Source organism: Prunus persica, chromosome G1 (genome assembly GCF_000346465.2).
Source record: "Prunus persica cultivar Lovell chromosome G1, Prunus_persica_NCBIv2, whole genome shotgun sequence".
Classification (NCBI taxonomy): domain Eukaryota; kingdom Viridiplantae; phylum Streptophyta; class Magnoliopsida; order Rosales; family Rosaceae; genus Prunus; species Prunus persica.
Genome location: NC_034009.1, coordinates 36717509 through 36732485, shown reverse-complemented (window position 1 = coordinate 36732485; position 14977 = coordinate 36717509). Strand labels below are relative to the sequence as shown.

At 39.5% G+C, this 14977-nt stretch overlaps 2 protein-coding genes and 1 pseudogene across 3 annotated transcripts; all 3 read left to right on the top strand.

The window, feature by feature from the left end:
- Positions 257-2874, top strand: LOC18790936. 2 transcript variants are annotated; one of them, XM_020555119.1, is made up of 8 exons: positions 257-515; positions 609-835; positions 963-1059; positions 1260-1337; positions 1469-1689; positions 1763-1832; positions 1936-2236; positions 2324-2874. In XM_020555119.1, exons 1-8 carry the CDS (start codon positions 413-415, stop codon positions 2400-2402), a joined length of 1176 nt encoding a protein of 391 aa, XP_020410708.1. In that variant the 5' UTR covers positions 257-412; the 3' UTR covers positions 2403-2874. The 2 variants fall into 2 exon arrangements, with proteins under 2 accessions (XP_020410708.1, XP_020410709.1); XM_020555120.1 differs by having other exon boundaries at positions 259-519.
- Positions 3142-5217, top strand: LOC18791085 (annotated as a pseudogene).
- On the top strand, positions 10760-14506 carry LOC18791174 (metal transporter Nramp2). The gene is made up of 4 exons (XM_007222258.2): positions 10760-11822; positions 12429-12565; positions 12668-13320; positions 13785-14506. Exons 1-4 carry the CDS (start codon positions 11221-11223, stop codon positions 14004-14006), a joined length of 1614 nt encoding a protein of 537 aa, XP_007222320.1. The 5' UTR covers positions 10760-11220; the 3' UTR covers positions 14007-14506.

Below are 14977 nucleotides of genomic sequence, written 5' to 3'. Positions count from 1 at the left end.
CAATACATACAAAAATACTAGAGCTATTAAATTAGCTCATCAAATAATGAGCTCGTATAGTAAATGAGGCACAAAGGGATAGAAACCCATTCAAAACTATGGGTTTACTGTACAGGGCTGCCATGAAATAACGAAAATAACTAACACCTAACATTCAAAAAACAACTTGCCATTCAAATTTTCCGCCAACTACATGAAAAAACGGTTAGTTGAGCTGATGGAGGAACCTAACAAAACTACCAGACACAAAGCTACTAGTCTTCTTCCCCCCAATCCCAATTCCTCTCCTCCAGTAGAACAATTGAAACTTCTTCTAACAACCACCACTCTCTGTAGCTTTCGCTCTCTCTCTCTCTCTCTCTCTCTCTCTCTCTCTCTCTCTCTCTCTCAGCCCCATCCTTCTGCTCGAGCCATGTACCGTCCGATGTGGGCGCATCCGGCTCCTCCAGCCGGCCATCAGCGGTGGCAAGAGACTTGGGCGCGCCTCCTCACTCCTTTGACCCTTTGGATATGCGGCATGTATACATAAGTTTTTCATCTTCAATGCCAATTTCTCTTCCACTGACCCCTGCATCTCAAACAGAGCACTTCACTTGTTTTTTTGGCAGTTTCGGTGAGTCTCCGGTACGGGTATTATGGCGACCGTCGGATGGAGATTGGGCCGAACTCCTCTCGCTTGATGAAGGCTAGCGCTGTCTTTGTAGAACATGTTGAAGTGAGAGATGTTGACAGGAAAGGGGTCTCTCTCTATGCTTTCTCTGAAGAGCCTGAATTGAGCCACCAAACCAATTGGACTGTCTCCAATTACTTGATTGTTGGGTCCTATAGTCGCAAGGTATGTACCAATTGAAATTTTTAATTTGATTTCATTTGTGTAATTACGGTTTCTGAGCTCCCACGTTTATGCATTGCCTCCAAATTATTGATTTGGATCTCTAGAGAGGTTGAAATTTTCTTTTCAGGGATTTTCCTTCTGGTTAAACAAGGGTTCAAGGATATCCATGAGAGTGGAAGCTCATGCCACTACATTAAATAAACTCCAAGTTGTTATGCTTAAAGGTAAGTTTCAATAAATTTTGTCACAGGTGTTATAAGTAAATGAGGTCCATAATGAACCCAAATTTTGAATAAATGAGGAACTGTCGCATTATGTGGTGAACAAATTTAATGAGAGTAGCATAACTCTATTTTCTCTTTACGCTGCATCTAATTTACGTTTCGGGTCTCATCCTATAGCAAATGTATTCATGTTTTGACAGGGGAACAAAAGATTGAAATATTGGAGCCGGAACATACAAGTTCTCAAGATGGCCTTGCCTCTGAGGAAACCAAAATCGGTAACCAATTCTACATTTTCAAAACTAGTGTGGTACAAATAGATTGCATAAAAAAGGAAGTGTTTTAGGGGCATGAAAAAACTGATCACAAAACTTGCGTGCAAATGTTCATCATATGTGTGCTTGTTCAGGTAAAGAAGCTGAGTACAATATTGAGGAAGATGACAAGTACTACCTTGACATCATAAACACAAAACCTAGAGGCATAATCATAACACTGAATGTAAATGTTTCGTCAACGATGTATGACATTACGAAAGCTAAGGCCATCTGCTCAACAACAAAGGGTTCATGCCGGCTCAGACTAGTATTCCCCAATACTCACTATGTCATACTAACCACACCTAACAATGTAAGGCCTGATCCCATACTTATCTCACCTAGTTACAAAATTTGGGGCAACATAACCAACAAAGTCATTGCAGGGGTATCTTGGTGATTGGTACATTGAGCTTTCATTTGTGGCCCGTGTCGTAACCTACATTGCAATTTTAGGTACAGAAATCAGAAAAAGACCTAACTTCTGTTGATCTCCTAGTACTTTTTTTCAATAATCTTGTGATTTCAATCATTGATCTCAATTATGTTCAACTTTCAGGGTTTATTGTGGTGACTATTTTTCTTATATTGAAATACCTTGGCGCCTGCGATGGTGAGAGTAGTACCGTAGTAGAAAGAGTAGAGGAAGAAGTTAATGAGACTTACCCTATAGTGCCACAGAAGAATATGCGACGGACATATGGGACAAATGAAGAAGATGAAGAAGATCCAGGAGCATCTAGTAGCTCCTCAGAGGAATTATATGATGAAAAATTATGCATAATTTGTTATGATGAGCAGCGCAACTCCTTCTTCGTTCCCTGTGGTCATTGTGCCACCTGCTATGACTGTGCTCAGAGGTACATAAACAAAGAGTTTCATATTCTTCTTTTCACATGTTATTTTATTTTATTTTATACAGATTTTGACTAAAATGAATCTTGCAGGATTATGGATGGGGAGAATAAGGTGTGTCCAATATGTAGAAGGCTCATTCACAAAGTGAGGAAATTGTTTAACCCTTAAAGCAAAGGCCTTGATCGTGAATTTTTGTGATTAGAAGGTTGAGAGGATTTTATTTTTTTTGTGAGTGTGGAAAGAGAAAAATTGTATCTGTAGAGTGAGTGCCATCAAACTCTTGTGCTCAAATCCACTGCCTAATTTCTCAATATGCCTCATGAATTGTTCTTTCTCGGATCAAGCTGCACAGAAGAGAGTGACTCTGGTGTGAATTATTTATCGGCCGACACTAGTGCACGAAGGAAAAGCTCTGTTTAGTATACTCTAATGCTTGAGAAAGAGATCCATGAAAATGTTAGATGAGACCCTGTTAAGTGCTTATGTTAGATACTTGTTCATTGAGAGAATGTAGATTGCATCAAGTCTTTGAAAATTCAATCACTTGAAGAGAGTCTGTTTATAATTTCTTCCAACTTTCTTGAGAAGAAAGCAAAGAACCCACAAGGAGACTATTTTAATATTCTTTTTTATGCTGCCATGACATTGCTACATTCATATGATAGGGAATATTTGAGCTCCCATAAGACAATGGTGTGTGATATCTAATTGGACAACATCAAATGACAACAATCCAGTCAGTCGCAGTATTTCTGTATACAATATATGTGAAGCTAATATATGTGTGGCTGGGCTAGGCAGATACCTAAGGTGATTATACTTGAAGCCCTTAAGTTGATGAAGTGTCAGTTTGTGTCCAGCTGCTATTACTTGGGATTTTCAGCATCTCCATATATAAGTGATCTGGATGGACTACATATTGGAATCTCAAGCGGCTGTCTTGTTAGATAGCATCCCCAATTTTGGACACTTACTGTTGTATATTATTATTACTTTCCATCAACCAATAAAACTGCCCAGCAATGAAATGTACCAGATGATTTGATCATATATTAGCAAGTACATCAGTTTCAGCATTGCAGGCAATATTCACCATATCCATGGAAACTTCCTTTTCCTCAAGAACTATTTGCAGAAATTTAACAAAAGACTCCCACCAAGCCCTGGTCTCTCCTTCCCCATCATAGGTCATCTCCACCTCATCAAGAAACCCCTCCACAGAACACTTGCCAAATTGTCCACAAAATATGGTCCAATATTGTACATCCAATTTGGTTCCCGTCCTGTCATTGTTGTCTCTTCTCCCTCTGCAGCTGAGGAATGCTTCACCAAAAATGACATTGCTTTCGCAAACCGTCCTAGGCTGCTTGCCGGCAAACACCTCGGATACAACTATACCACCCTTGTCTGGGCATCTTATGGCTCTCACTGGCTCAACATGAGACGCATAGCTTCCCTTGAGTTATTGTCATCTCACCGCCTTCAGATGTTTCATGGCATCCGTGCAGATGAAATCAGGTCATTGGTTTCCCGAGTTTTTCGAGGTTGTAATGGTGGTGTATTTCAGAGCTTAGACATGAAGTCAACTTTTTTTGAGCTGACTCTTAATGTTCTGATGAGGATGATTGATGGAAAACGATATTACGGGGAACATGGGGCAAAACTGGAGGAAGCTCAACTGTTTAAAGAACTTGTGATAGAGACTTTTGAGTTGAGTGGGGCTACTAACATTGGAGATTTTGTACCAGCTTTGAAATATGTGGGAGAGTAACTGGGCTTGAGAAGAAGTTGGTGATATTGCAGAAGAAGAGGGATAAATTCACTCAAGATTTTATTGGAGAACATAGAAAAATGCGGAGTGGCTCTGTTTCTGAACAGAGGAGCAAGACCATGGTGGATGTGTTGCTTTCCCTGCAAGAAACTGAACCTGAATATTACAGTGATGAAATCATAAGAGGCATGATACAAGTAAGCTCTCCTAACCAAAATCTATGAAAACAACTCAATAACAAATGCAATGATTTTTTGGTTAAGGCCTTTTTTGCATAATTGCACACAGGTGATGTTATCAGCAGGGACAGAAACCTCAGCCGGAACAATGGAATGGGCACTCTCACTTTTGCTGAACAACCCAGAAGCCCTTGCAAAAGCACAGACCGAAATCGATATCGAAATAGGACAAAGCAGGCTCATTGAAGAGGCAGACTTTGCAAGGCTGCCCTATCTCCATGGCATCATAAATGAGACCCTGCGGATGTACCCAGCAGACCCAATGCTGGTACCCCATGAGTCATCAGAGGAGTGCACAGTGGGAGGGTACCATGTTCCACGTGGAACAATGCTGTTGGTGAACATGTGGGCCATACAGAACAATCCTAAGCTGTGGTCACAGCCTAAACAGTTTAAGCCAGAGAGGTTTTTGAATGTACAAGGGGAGAGAGATGGTTTCATGTTGCTGCCCTTTGGGACAGGGAGGAGGGGCTGCCCTGGAGAGGGCTTAGCAATAAGGATGGTTGGGCTGGCCTTAGGGTCATTGGTTCAGTGTTTTGAGTGGGAGAGAATTGGTGAGGAGAAGGTGGATATGAGTGAAGGGCCTGGGCTCACCATGCCTAAAGCTCACCCTTTGCTTGCAAAGTGCAGGCCACGCCCAAAAATGCTGGCCCTGCTTTCTCAACTCTAAAGCACCTGTTGGGCTTTTTGGGTTTGCTATTTCATGTCATGTTAGTTCTGTTTGTGCAGATTGTTTTGTTGATTGACTTTATCTCTGTGTCATTTTAGCTTTTAAAGAACAGATGCATAATGTATTTTTCAAGAAGTAATAAATATGATGATTAGGACACAGCAATTTTTGTTTAATGTGGTGGTTCAGGGGTGAAATGTACATGAACAACCCAAATAAATGAGCATTATTGTGTGTAATGCAGACTAGGCTTTGGTTATGCACAAGTTTTCTTTTTGTAGCAGATACTTCTATCAGAGAAAGTCCCCAGATAAGAAATAAAGGTTTCCTATATTCTGCAAAAGTTTCTCTCTATCTCTCTCTCTCTCTGTCTCTCTCTCCCCGATGAGTTTGTCCTAGTGTCTATTAGTTGATGTTCAATTTGCATGGTAATAAACATTCCTAAACCCTTCACCTACCCATCATTGCTTACCATACAATTTACAGCCCACAACACTAAATATTTCATGTGTGCCTTCAGTTCATGACTGCAATTATGTTGGCGAGTCCTTACTTAGTTAGGATTTTGGTTCCTTATTTCATTAAAATTTTGGTTACTTACCAATTAATATTTAGTCCTATTATAATAGAGATTTACTTCATATTGTAATTTAGATATATTTCCTATTTTATTTAGGGTTAACACATCTTTGTACTTGTATAAATACCTCCATATTGGAGAAGAATAAAAATATAAACATATCTGAATATTTGCCCTACTTTGTTTGACTAATTCTACATGCACAGACATATATATCACCCTCTCTTTCATCTTTATTCTCTCTACTTCACAAAAATGGAAGCAACCCAAGGGATTGTGATTATCAATTCTTAGCTCTATTTTATTCGGGAACGATAGTCTAAGGTTTAAGACCAAGCAATTAAAGCAAAACAAAATCCATTTGGAAATTATAAGAACCTAAGAATCAGCAAGAGAATCAAGAAAAGATAAGGGCTTGGATTGGATGGTGTTGTAGCATATTAGTAACTTTTATCATTATAAATCCATCCAGTGGTTGAGGTATGAGATTCGACAGCCTAGCTAGCTATTATCCTGGCCAGCCTTCAACACCATCTTTGACAATATTTGCAACCTTACCTCACTCACAGTGTTTCAAAGATCAAAAGGTGCAAAGGGAAAACGAAAGGTTCTTGGCCATGGCACCTCTATTCAAAAGGGTTTCCGAATTTCCATATATTTAGCCAAGAGCAGTACATGCTCATGCTGGCTTTGGCAAAAGGCATAAGCCCTTGTGGCTGATCACTTGAAGAGTTCTATGCTTTGTGCGCCAAATGGCATGCGTTAACACCTATCACTAAAAGAGTGGTGCCTGTCCTCTTCATCAAGCTAAATTCAGCCTAAATTTAATGGTTTCTTTTTGACTTTGGAATGGTTCTATGCTTTATTATTTCAAATACTTTTTTTTATTAATACGGATGCCCAAATATTATCATAATTATAGTTGGTACCAAATCTTATGATATTGTTTAATTACATCATCTCATCATATTATTTTGACACAAAAGTGATAGTGTTTTATTAATAATGAAGGATGAAACAAGTACAAAAATTGGGGTATGACTTAGAGGTTTTTTTTTTAATGAAAGAAATTTCATTCAATAAACAGATAGTATAATACAATTGCCATTAAACACAAAGATCAGCCATTAGCTTCTAGATATGCAGAAAAAAAAACGAGTTAGCCATAATGGCTCCTCCTCAATCCATGTGAAAAAACCAGCGTTCCTAGTGCCATATTGAGCTAGCTCATGGGCAACCTTGTTACCATCTCGTCGTTGCCAGTTACACAAGAAAGATCTAAACCACCCCCTGCATCTCATTGATATCTTCCACTAGATTCCCTTTAGCTTCAAAACACTCTTCATTAGAATTGATTCTATCTACCGCCCCTGCGCATCCATTTCTAGCACAATATCATGAAAGCCAAGATCATACGCGAACTGAAAACCTTCCTTTGCAGCAATTAGTTCCATAGCTTGTGCACTAAAATGTCCCACCACTTGTCGAGAACAAGCAGCCATAAATTCCCTATTTCCATTGCGAATCACTACTCCAACTCCCTGCACTAACCCAACAAGTTTGATTGTCCCGTCAACATTAATTTTGTACTGACTATCCAATGGGGCATGCCAATTAACAGAACTCTAATTGGGCCCTTGCCTACTATAGGAGCGTATAGGGGCAAGATTTACATAGTAAAACTCTATCTGATAAGCCAAAGCTTTATTAAACACTGATACACTCTCAAGACCTCGTCCTTGAAACAACAGATTGTTTCTGTCATTCCAAATATCCCAGCACAGAAAAGCAAAAAGATCTACCTCCTCTTTACTTGAGACCACAATCACAGATTGCCAAAGTTCCTTGAAAGATGTAATTCTCCACTCATGTCGATTTGCGCTCTAATGTGATAAAGACCATATTTCTTTCACTTCATTACAAGCCCATATTGCATGATTAATTGACTCCACTTTCTTCCCACAACGTGGACATATTGGAGAATTCAAGATCTTCCTATGGTAAAGATTTTGTCTGCTAGGCAAAAACCCCCAAATACATCTCCATAGAAAGAATTTTATTTTATTAAGCACCTGTAATCTCCATAGTTTTTTCCATAACAATGTACCATCTTGTGTCGAGGACCCTTCCATGCCATTTTCCCTCTGCTTCTTCATGCATGCAACCATATAACCACTTTTGACTGAGTATTTGCCGCTTCGATCATAGTGACAAATTAATTTATCCTCTCTATGAATTGAAGCCAATGGGATTTGGAGGATAGCCTTCACTTCCTGTTCCCAAAAATTAGCTTTTAGTAGCTCTTTATCCCATTGTCCGGCTGCATTAAACAACTCGCATACTTTCATAGAAGCATCAAATTGTGGCGCTGAGATAATCTTGAAATTCATTGGTAAAGGCACCCACCGATCCTGATAAACATGTATATCTTCACCATTTTCAACTCTCCACCGCAAACCCGCCTTCAACAAATCCTTCCCCCATATCAACGAACTCCAAATAAGTGAGGGTTGATACCCCAATCCAGATTCTAGAAAATTATAATGCAAGAAATATCGGGCCTTGAAAATTATCGCTGCCAAGGAATTACATTTAAAAAATAATATCCAACTTTTTTTTGCAAGGAGAGCTTGATTGAAAGCCTTAAGGTCTCTAAATCCCAATATGCTTGCTCACACATAATATCTCCCATTTAGTCCAATGAATACCTGGCATATTCTTACTTTTAGACCACCAGAATTTAGCCATCAAGCCAAGAAGTTCCTTACACATCCCCTTAGGCATCCGAAAGCAGCTCATTAAGTAGGTGGGCATAGCCTGTAACACAACTTTAATTAGGATCTCTTTACCAACTCTAGATAAGAGCTTTTCCTTCCACCCACTAATTCGTTTTCCGATTCGATCTTTGACAATCCCGAAAATCTGCTTTCTTCCCTTGCCCGTCACCATAGGCAAACCTAAATATTTTTCATGGCAAGACACCAACGGAATTTCCAGTAAATCCAAAACTATTTATTTTTCAATAGCAGTAGCATTTGGGCTCAAACTTAAAGCCGACTTTGTAAAATTGATCTTCTGCCCAGAAGTCTCCTCATACACTTGAAATATATTTTTTACTACTTCACATGACTCTTTGGTTGCATCAAGAAAGAGAATACTATCGTCAGTAAAGAATAAATGCTTGACTAAATGAGCTCCATGAGCAATTCGAATCCCACGCAAACTCCCTATCCTTTCAGCATTCTGCAACAGCCTTGAAAAGCCTTCAGCACGCATTAAAAATAAGTATGGTGAAAGGGACACCCTTGTCTCAACCCTTTCTGAGGAACGACATGCCCGAATAGATTACCTTTCCAAAGCACCGAAAAAGTAACTATTTTTAAGCAGTCCATTATCCGTTTTACCCACTCTGAAGCAAATCCCAATCTCAACATTATTGCTTGCAAAAAGGACCACTCTACTTGATCATAGGCCTTAGCCATGTCAAGTTTAATGGTCATCTTCGTTTGTTGCCCTTTCTTCAAGCCTTTCATAAAATGCATTATCTCAAAGGCTGCCATCACATTATCAAGAATCAGACGTTGGGGTACAAAAGCACTTTGCGACTTGGAGATAACGGAAGGTAATAAGCACTTGAGTCTATTGGGAAAAGCCTTTGCAATAATTTTGTAAATCACTATACACAGACTTAGTGGTCGAAATTCAGTCACTTGTCTGCACCTTAGGAATTGAGGAGATTATAGTATGATTAAATTCTGGGACACTGCTTTCTCCATTCAATATCTGCAAGCACGTGTGCGATACCTCGTCCCCTACAATGTGCCAGTAGCATTGATAGAAAAGAGTCGGCATTCCATCATGCCCCGGTGCCTTCGTAGGATACATGTGAAACAATGCAGTCTCCACATCTGTTCTAGTAAAAGATTGGAGTAATTGGTAATTCATCTGGTGCGTCACCTGTGGCTCAATCGCCTCTAAGACTCTCTCCGTATCCCTGCCATCTGAAGTAGAAAATAAATTATTGAAAAAATTGCAGAACATCGAACCAATAACTTGCTTATCTGTTTGCCAAAAATGATCTTCATCATACAACCCTTTTATTGTATTTTTTTTTTCGTTCCCTTGTGTTGGCTCTTTCGTGAAAAAACCTAGTATTTTTGTCCCCTTCCTTTAACCAAGCAACCCTAGAATGCTGCCTCCACATTACCTCCTATTTCTCAAGTAAGACAACAATGGTCCTTTCTACTTTTTTCTTTAGCAACACTTGATCTTGTCCCATTCTCCCCTGTAAAACCTCCAGTTCCTTATGGGCAGCAACAAGCTGCTTTTGCACATGCCCAAAGGTTAATTTATTCCATTCTGCCAATTTCCCTGCACAATTCTTAATTTGCTCCTTCACGCCTCCCATAACAACAGTTGAATCCCAATCCTCACGAATAATATCTTCACAACCTTTCTTAAGTGTCCACATTTGTTCAAAATGAAATCTTCTTTTTTTCTTTGCCTCCACAGTGGGGGTTTCATTCAATAATTCGCCAAGTATCGGATAGTGATCTGACCCTAGTGCTACTAAATGACATGTCAGAATATGACCATAATCCGCACTAATTCTCCCATTAACCACACATATTTCCAACCTTTCCTCCACCATATCCCCACTCAAGTATGTTCTAGCCCAAGTGAAAGGATATCCTTGGTATGGGACACTACACAAGTCACAATCTGCCTGGCGAAAAGAGTTCATTTGATATGTTGGGCGATCTCTCATACATTTTTTCTCTGAAGCCATCAAGATTTCATTAAAGTCTCCAATGACTAGCCAAGGTCCATACACTGATTGTGAGAGACGTTGAAGTAATTCCCAAGAAAATCTTCAATTTTGAGTTTTTGGATTCCCATAAAAACGCAATAATTATCTGAGGTTTTAATTGATAATATATATGACCTATGTATAACAACAAATTCACCTCCTGAAGAGTTGTCCACATCAATAATAAATCTCCCCCCAGATTATTTTCTTATTTGGATAGAAGTTATGCGTGTAAATTTTAACAACTTACATAAGAGAGAGAAAAACGAATATTATTGGTTTATTTGTAATCATGAACAATTGTGATATATTTATTTCATTTTATCAAGAAAAACTTCATTCAAGATAGCAGTTACAAAGTTTTAATGGACAATCAATTCATGTTAATCGATACTACACAACTAATATAGACATAATTAGTTAATCAACTCAGGCTGAAGTGCTAATATCCGTATTACTCTTTCTTCTAATGTAATCAAACATATATTATGATTTCACACTCCCCCAATATCTCTTGTATTAAAAATAATAATAATAATAAACCCCAGTAATTAAACTTCAAAGTAAGAAAAGGGCATCAGCCATTCCAACACGTGGAAACCTCCTAATGGCCAGAAACACTAAATGTTGCATCTACAAGACGACTGCAACCAATAATAAATGCCTAATTATTTTGCACGTAAAGAAAAAAAAAAACGACTATAAAATGCAACGAAACGCAAAGCCTCCTCAACGATACTCTCAAGAGCCCACCCATATCGGTCGGTCCGTTTATCCACTAACGTAACCCATCCCATACAACTCAACAGGCCACAGTCCACTCAATCTCCAGAGTCCACCCCAAAATCCAACATTAAACGCAAAAACCAAAAACGGCGACGCTCCGTTTTTCGTTGACGACGCCTACCAACAAACCATGAGCGCTCAATTGCGCCAAGACGATGACGAGCCGAAGCTCCAAGATGCCAAGGACGAAGAAGCAAACCGCTTGCTGCAGCCGCAGTCGCTGTCGCTGTCGTCGGCATGGGACGACGACGACGAGGTGGCATTCGAGGCCAGAGAGAAGATCCTGATTGCCGAAGACGTGGACTCAATTGACGCCGTCGATGACAATTCCACGGCGGTCCCGCCCTTCTCGTGGAAGAAGCTCTGGCTGTTCACCGGTCCGGGTTTCCTGATGAGTATAGCGTTCTTGGATCCGGGTAATTTAGAAGGGGATCTCCAGTCGGGCGCGATCGCCGGGTACTCGCTGCTCTGGCTTTTAATGTGGGCCACCGCCATGGGCCTGCTGGTCCAGCTGCTCTCGGCTCGGGTCGGAGTTGCCACGGGCCGGCACTTGGCGGAGCTTTGCAGGGAGGAGTATCCGAAATGGGCCGCGTTGGTGCTCTGGTTCATGGCTGAGCTGGCGTTGATTGGGGCGGATATTCAAGAGGTGATTGGGAGCGCCATTGCTATTCAGATTCTTAGCCATGGGGTTTTGCCGCTCTGGGCTGGAGTTCTCATTACGGCGTTGGATTGGTTGGTATTGAGTATTTACTTTCAGTTGATGTCGTTTTTCAAGTCTTATTTGGGGTTTTTGTCTTGTTCATTTGTTCTTGAACTCTGGTTTTCCTTGCATAATTTTGTCCATTTCAGTCCATCACCAAGTGGGGGAGTAATTTTGCTTTTCTGAAGCTTGACTTCTGGATGGAATCTTTAATTTTCTAGCTGATTTTCTTTTGATTGAATGGAACTTAGGCTAATTATTTGAACAATGAGCTTGGGTCAAATGACATTAGGTTGGAGTGGGTAGGTTGAAATTTATAACATCCTCACCATTTATTTTTCTTCGTCATAATTGCTGGGGTGCTAAGTCTCAGTTTAAACCCAACTTAATTAAAATGAATTGTGGTTGGGATTGGGAGATTAAGTTGGGAATTCATGGTTTTGAAGAATTCTGTTACTTATCCTTGAAAATTGAAAATAATAAAATTTCTTATAATTGTATCATGTTAATTTCATGTCTTAAGTGACAATTTGCTCTCTTCTTCCATGGCGGATGGGCATGGGGGAGTAGCTGGTCAATTTGGCCCTTCATGGATAATTATGTTAACTAGGGTTTCTGTGTTCTCTTTCATGCAACAGTTTCATCTTTTTATTTCTTGAGAACTATGGGGTGAGGAAGTTGGAAGCTGTTTTTGCAGTTCTCATAGCAACTATGGGTTTATCGTTTGCCTGGATGTTTGTTGACACAAAACCAAGTGGAAAAGAACTATTAATGGGTAAAAATTGTATTTATTATGCTATGTAAACATTGAATCTAAGTAAACTATATCACCATTGGCCGTCCTGATACATATTTATCGACTTCCTCGTGCTTGCAGGGATTCTGGTTCCAAGACTTAGCTCCAAAACAATTCGGCAGGCTGTGGGGGTTGTGGGTTGTGTCATTATGCCACACAACGTATTTTTGCATTCTGCCTTAGTACAGTCAAGAAATATCGATCCCAACAAGAAAGGACGGGTTCAAGAGGCACTAAACTACTACTCAATTGAGTCATCAATTGCACTTTTTATCTCCTTCATGATCAATTTGTTTGTCACCACTGTTTTTGCTAAGGGATTTTATGGTACTAAACAAGCAAATAGTATAGGACTAGTAAATGCTGGTCAGTATCTTCAGGACAAGTATGGAGGAGGGCTTTATCCGATTCTTTATATCTGGGGTATTGGGTTATTGGCGGCTGGGCAAAGTAGTACAATAACTGGGACATATGCTGGGCAGTTTATCATGGGGGGCTTTCTTAATCTCCGTTTGAAGAAGTGGCTGAGGGCATTGATCACACGAAGTTTTGCAATTGTGCCAACTATAGTTGTAGCAATTATTTTTAATCGGTCTGAGGCTTTGTTGGATGTTTTGAATGAATGGCTTAATGTGCTTCAGTCGATTCAGATTCCGTTTGCTCTTATACCACTTCTTACTTTGGTGTCCAAGGAGCAGGTCATGGGGGTCTTTAAGATTGGACCTGTTCTCGAGGTAAGTTGTTAACTTCATTATTTCTATCATTTTGGTTTTTAGCTTTCTGTGAACAGCCATATCTTTGGTTTGTTTTGCTCTGTCTATTCAATAAAAACTAGTCATGGTTGATATTGATATTGGATCGCCATCCATGTTTCATATTTGGATGGCTCTAAAGAAAAAGGAGGGGTTGAAGGAGGGAGAGATATTCATTTAGGAAGGGATGGAGGGAGGGAGAGAATACTTATTCATTTCAAGTTCTGCTAAAGCAGGTTCATAGCAGAAGCGTACGGTTATCAGCAGCTCATTTTGCACAGTAAAAGTTAATTTTTAAGTAAAGTAATCTGAAATTGGAATGATGTGGGTGGATATAAGAAAAGCATATCCTTCATAGCATTTGTTGGTCCAATTTGTATGTGGGTGAGCCTTTGGTTCAGATTAGTTGACTTTCATATAATTGAAAATATCAATTTATTTTGCAGAGAGTGGCATGGACTGTGGCTGCTTTAGTGATGGTGATAAATGGTTATCTGTTGTTGGATTTCTTCATTTCTGAAGTCAATGGACTGCTGTTTGCTCTTCTGGTCTGCAGTGGCACGGCTGCATATATAACATTTATTGTATATCTTGTTTCACATAGTGGTGCTCTCCCGTCCACATTTTTCAGTTCATTGTCCAAGAAGTTTGCAGACGCAGGGAATTGATTGAACAAATCCATGTGATTGCACGAAGCTCTGCATATCTGAGTTATGCATGCTGCTGTGAACCAAAGCAAAAGCCAGTTAGGCGGCGCGAGGGTCTTTGATCTGCTCTTTCAGGAGTGAAAGCATTCTTTCGACGTAACGGTCTCTAACCTTGGTGCATATGTTAAAGTGAGTATACAAATTTAGACAACTGAAGGCCTTTTTGCATTATGGAGCTACACAGTCATCTTGGACAGGTTGATGTCTGATAACATAAAATATTCTTTTCCCCATTTTAGATGATGGACAAAGCATCGTTGCGACATTGCAGGATCAATTACCTTGGCTGTAAAACATGTAGTGTTCCCCTCTTGAAACTTTAGAAAATCGGAACGAATTGCTTTATTATTCTTAAGGTAACAGTTTTATCGTGTACTGTAGTGAAACCGGTAAATCTTTGTTCCTCTGAGAGGATCAGTAACTTTATACAAAATGAGGAAGTGAAGTTTGCAATACCGTTATTTTGTTCTTTTTTAACGAAGATTGATGCAGAAAATTGTAGACTACTGATTTGTTGGTTTATTGGGCCGAGCCGGTGGTATAAGGGACTTTCTCCATTACGAAGTGCAACTGTGCGGAGTTGATGCGGACTTCTATTATTGACCGTCAGATTATTTTTACGTTGTAGATTTAAAACATAACTGAGAGGACTCGTGAAATTATTTTTATGTTGTAGATTTAAAACATAACTGAGAGGACTCGTTTTCACATCCGTAAATATCAAAGCTTTTCAATCTTTTCATTAGTGCCAAAATTTCTCCTGATTAGAGCATTTACAATCATGCTCTTTATTTTTTTTGTTATGTTACTAAATGAATCCTAAAATTAATTGAGTACATCCTATGATCTAAGTACATTTTAATATTTAAATCAAAATGTAAAATTAACCAAATACACCCTATTTAAATACCAAAAATATCTCAAATACACCC

Bases quoted from the DNA above. Each gene is read 5' to 3' on its own strand.
- LOC18790936 (XM_020555119.1), top strand. From the start codon at position 413: ATGTACCGTCCGATGTGGGCGCATCCGGCTCCTCCAGCCGGCCATCAG. The intron at 836-962 runs GTATGTACCAAT...TTTTCTTTTCAG, and splicing joins TTGGGTCCTATAGTCGCAAG to GGATTTTCCTTCTGGTTAAA. The intron at 1,338-1,468 runs GTAACCAATTCT...GTGCTTGTTCAG, and splicing joins CTCTGAGGAAACCAAAATCG to GTAAAGAAGCTGAGTACAAT.
- LOC18791174 (XM_007222258.2), top strand. From the start codon at position 11,221: ATGAGCGCTCAATTGCGCCAAGACGATGACGAGCCGAAGCTCCAAGAT. The intron at 12,566-12,667 runs GTAAAAATTGTA...TCGTGCTTGCAG, and splicing joins TGGAAAAGAACTATTAATGG to GGATTCTGGTTCCAAGACTT. The intron at 13,321-13,784 runs GTAAGTTGTTAA...TTTATTTTGCAG, and splicing joins AGATTGGACCTGTTCTCGAG to AGAGTGGCATGGACTGTGGC.